Genomic DNA, 4,237 nt, shown 5'->3' on the forward strand with positions numbered 1-4,237 from the left:
GCGGATGCCTCCCGGGCGCGGGCCATGGTGGCGCGCATGGCGACGACCTGGGCATTGGCGGGCGTGTTGCCGCAATCGATGCACCCGCAGGCCGACGAGCAAAACGACTCGGCTTGGTAGCAGTCACAGTAGCGCTTAAGGCAGCGAGAGCGGATGCAGTTGCAGCCGCGGGCAAAGGGCTGGATGGCAGCGAGGGTGTCTGAGCCATCCTCCGGAGCAGGCGACGGCGATGATGGGACGAGCAGACGGGCTATTTTGGATGGGCGGCGGCGGCCCGAGCCGAGGCCGCTGCTATGCTTGCCTGCCGAGGTCGAGACCGAGGTGGGCACAAACTTGGGCCGGAACGCGTTGGGGTCGCGCTCCAGCACGATCTGGACGGCCTTGGCGCGGGCGTCTTCATGCTCGCGGGTGTTCTGGCAGTTGACGCACGCGCAGGACGAGCAGTAGACGCCGGCGGCAAAGCAGTCGCAGTAGAGCTTGAGGCACTTGGACTTGACGCAGCGACACATGAGGCAAGCTGGATCACCCCCCGGGAGCCGACCGCCGGTGATGCGCTAGTGGGTGCGGTTGATCTCCCGCGCTTCCGCGACGGCGGTGTCATGGAAGCGCCGCTCGGCGTTTCCGCCGCTGCGCCCCCTCCAGAGGTCGGCGACGCACCAAAGGCGGTGGGATTGCGGCGGCGGACGAGGCGGCGTGCGTTGGCAAGCAGCGGGGCGTGGTCCTCGGCCTCGGTGTTGCAGCAGTTGCGACACTCGCACTCATCCGAGCACATCCGCGACGATGAGAAGCACTCGCAGTAGAGCTGGAGGCATTTGGACTTTGCGCATCGGCACCTTCCCGTCCCCACCCGATCGCGCGGTCGTTTCGCCCGCTTGCCCGCCGCTGACTTTGGCGTGGCCGACTTTGCCGACTTTGCCGACTTGGCCGCCTTGGCCGACTTTGCCGACTTTGCCGACTTGGCGGCGGCCGACTTGGAGGCCGACTTGGAGACTGACTTGGTAGCCGACGGTGGTGTTGCTGGCGGATGCGGCGAGGAGCTGCTTGTGGCGGCGGTAGAGGCAGTAGAGGCAGTGGTGGTGGATGCGGCGGTGGTCGACGACTGGGAGCCACTCCTTGTAGCGCGCCTTCCCATGTGGTGGCTAGTGGTGGTGGGTGAGTGAGTGGGGTGATATCCTTGACCTTGACCTTGACCTCGACCACGGCTTGAAATCTGAGCTGGAGTCGGCTTCCAGCACTCTGCTGCCAATGCGAGCGGTGAGCCGACTGCGCTGTCCGCCTCACAGCCACTGGCCGTCCCACCACACACACATACACACACACACACACACACACACTACCTCTCTACCTCTCTCTCTTGCTACCTTGCACTCTCTTCCCTTCCAACTCCATCAACATGCGGGCTACGGTGGCAGGCAGCAATAGCCAGGCGCGGTTCGGCAGCGGTCCAGAGAGGCACGGGCCAGGCGGTCGACGGCGGAGAAGCGAGCCGCTGTCGTGCGTCTCGCGGCTGCGATGGGTATGGAACTGGCCACTGTTTGGATTTCGGGCGGTGCTGGCTGCGGCATCGTGGTTGGTCCACATGTCGCTGGCGGTGGCCGGCTTTTACTCGGAGGCACACTCGATGTGGGCGCAGTACACCCACGCCGGGCTTGGCGTTGCCTCGCTCTTGCTGCTCGCTGTCGCCGCCACCTCGCTGCTGGCCTTGGGCGCGACTAGCCCGCCTGATGCTGGCCCGCCGCACTCGTACGCTGCCGCTACTGCCGCTACCGTTGGCGATGATGCTTTGCGCGTCGCCTGGGGCCTGCTGTGGGCCTTTGTCTGGTTCGTGACAGACCTGCCTATGGCCGGCATGGCCACCTTCAACTCGCTCATGCCCAACGACTACGCGCCGCAGCATGGCGAAGCGCTGCAGTCTGGCGCCGACAGCTTGCACCAGTGGCTCGCTCTGGCTTCGATGGTATTTGCTTGCATCGGCGCGCTGACCTCGGCGCTGACCCTCGTCTCGCTACTCGGCGAGCGGCAGAAGGCTCACGCCGACTAGCCCGAGCATCCGGATGCGTGCCGCTCGATGGCTGACAAAGGAAAGTCAGCACCGCAGAGTGGGCAGGCGACAGCGGGTTGATGCTCCAACTGAGGCTGAGTTCCAGGCTCGGGTTCGGGTTCGGGTTCGGGTTCGGACTCGGGCGCCACCGTGTGGCCGTCGACGTGCCGCGCAAGGTGCTTGCGGGGCACCCGCTCGCCGCACACGGGGCAAGGGGCCGTCCGCGAGCCACACGCGTTCTGATGCTCGCCGCGCGCAGCGAGTGGGACCCGCACGTCACAGTAGACGCAGTCGACCATGCGGAGGCCACACTCGTGGCGGCGGTGCTGCTGCAGCTCGTCAGGCGCGAGCTCGACACCGCAGTTGCAGGATAGCGGCACGTGACACCGCGCCACGTGCTTGGGCATGTGCTCATCACGGAGCTTGATCCCACACTCACCACACGTGCTCCGTGCAACACGTCTACACCGGAGTTCGTGTGTGAGCATCGACGCTGCTGGCACTGCCGCCCCGCAGTTGCCGCACACGCTCGCGTCGGGCGCCGGCGACGACGGCCGCGCCTCATCCATCGGTGCCAGCATTTTGCCACTCACGTTGAGCACGAGCTCGAACTCGAGCGGCCCACGCCATGCCTCGGCGGTGATGTAGATGGCGCGTGTGGTATCGCCGGGGGTGGCGTCGCTACTGGCGGCGGCCTGGCTCGGCAACTCGTCGAGTGCAAACTGCAGCTTTGCCACAGGGCCGGTCGACGAGACGTCGCGAAAGGTAAACGCAGCGTTGCTTGGCGCCGTCACCGCCGGTTCGCACGAGACAAAGAGGTCAGCGTTCGGCTCAGCGTTCCACTCGTTGCTCGCCCCATCCTCGACTGACCGCGCGACAAGCTCAATGTCGACGGCGTTCGCGGTGGCGGGCACAAAAGCTACAAAGGTGGCGGCTGCACCGGTTGCGCCCAGCTTACCGGACGCTGTGCCCGATGCGCACCCGGCACTCATGTCGCCCTCCAGCCGGAGGACAGTGGGCAGGGCAAAAGCGGCGCGGCGTGGTGAGCCTGTGGCGGCGGCCAGGCCCGGCGAGAGCGGCGGCCGGATGTCGACAGCAAGCTCGGTGTTGATGAGCGAGACCGCGCCGGCGTCAGCCGGCTCGACGCTCACCACTAGAAACGCGTACTCGATGCCGGTGTACTCAAACTCGACAATGTCACCGGCGCCGATGTGCTGGTAGGCTGACTGCAGCTGCTCCTGTAGGACAGGCCCGTGCTGGGCGGCAGGCACGTTGCAGTGCCAGGCCTCGGTGAGTGGCTGGATGGCGGCAAAGGTGCCGAGCGGGAGCTGGCGCGCGCGGAGCCAGACCCGGACTCCATCGTCAATCAGGGCTGAAGCGCCGCCGAGCTTTTCGAGCAGCGCGGGTGCCACGATGGCGACGCCGTCCGGCGCGGTGAACTGGAGCACCGAGACAACCGATCGAAACGTGGCGCTCGTGCCCACGACCGAGAGCTCGAAAAAGTAAGGAAAGTCAAGGCCAGCGCGCTGCGCACCCTCGAGCACGCAGGCTGGAATGACGACCTGGTTGGAGCCGAGCCGCCGCGGCTCGCCGCCGTCCCACACTTGCAGTCCGCCGTCGAGCTCGACAGTGAGCTTGCCCGGCTTGACCACCATGGACGACGCTGACGTCGCAGCCGCTATTGCTGCTGCTGAAGTGTCAGCCGTGGGGGCGTCAGGCGGCGGAAGCGTGGCGGCGGCCTCGATAGCGGCCTGACGGGCCGCAATGTCGGCAGCAGCAGCGGCGGCTGCGGCTTGGACCCGCGCAGCGTGCTCGGCGGCCTCGGCGTCCAAGACCTGCCTCACCGTCTCTGCCGGTGTGCCGACGAGCATGACTTTGATCGGCGCAGCTTTGCGGCCTCGTCCTGCCGCACTAACCTTTGCCAGTGTCCGTAGCGGGGTACTTGGTGGCGGCGGATCAGGCGCCAGGCCCAGCAGCTTCTGCCCGTCCATCGGCACACCGGTCGCATCCTCCAGCGCACGGGCCAAGTCACGGTAGTTGGCATCCGGCGGCTGGCCGATATGACACAATCCCCAAATACACATCCATGATGAGCAACATCCGCCCGTGGTACACAGCATCCATCCATCCATCCCGGTGAGTCTTCCCTTCGGTAGCGACCTTCGGCCAACCTTCCACCAACACCAGCTCCCCCCC

The 4,237-nt window shown here is 66.4% G+C and overlaps 3 protein-coding genes across 3 annotated transcripts in view; 1 reads left to right on the top strand and 2 right to left on the bottom strand.

The window, feature by feature from the left end:
• AMSG_11910 (uncharacterized protein) overlaps positions 1 to 1,132 on the bottom strand; it is a gene marked incomplete at both ends in the record, with an annotated part of 8,452 nt that extends 7,320 nt beyond the window's left edge. The window contains 2 exons of the mRNA XM_013901849.1: positions 48 to 491; positions 542 to 1,132. Coding sequence (XP_013757303.1) covers positions 48 to 491; positions 542 to 1,132 — 1,035 coding nt within the window. The remainder of the gene's footprint in view (positions 1 to 47; positions 492 to 541) is intronic.
• A 447-nt stretch (positions 1,133 to 1,579) lies between these two features.
• AMSG_05815 (uncharacterized protein) lies at positions 1,580 to 1,982 on the top strand (the record flags this gene model as incomplete). The annotated part of the gene is made up of 2 exons (XM_013901764.1): positions 1,580 to 1,911; positions 1,937 to 1,982. 2 exons carry the CDS (start codon positions 1,580 to 1,582, stop codon positions 1,980 to 1,982), a joined length of 378 nt encoding a protein of 125 aa, XP_013757218.1.
• AMSG_05816 (uncharacterized protein) overlaps positions 1,770 to 4,237 on the bottom strand; it is a 2,761-nt gene continuing 293 nt past the window's right edge. Inside the window, exon 2 of the mRNA XM_013901765.1 lies at positions 1,770 to 4,092. Within this exon, the coding sequence (XP_013757219.1) occupies positions 2,038 to 4,092 (2,055 nt within the window). The 3' untranslated portion in view covers positions 1,770 to 2,037. The remainder of the gene's footprint in view (positions 4,093 to 4,237) is intronic.

Source organism: Thecamonas trahens (genome assembly GCF_000142905.1).
Source record: "Thecamonas trahens ATCC 50062 unplaced genomic scaffold supercont1.27, whole genome shotgun sequence".
In the NCBI taxonomy this organism is placed as follows: domain Eukaryota; order Apusomonadida; family Apusomonadidae; genus Thecamonas; species Thecamonas trahens.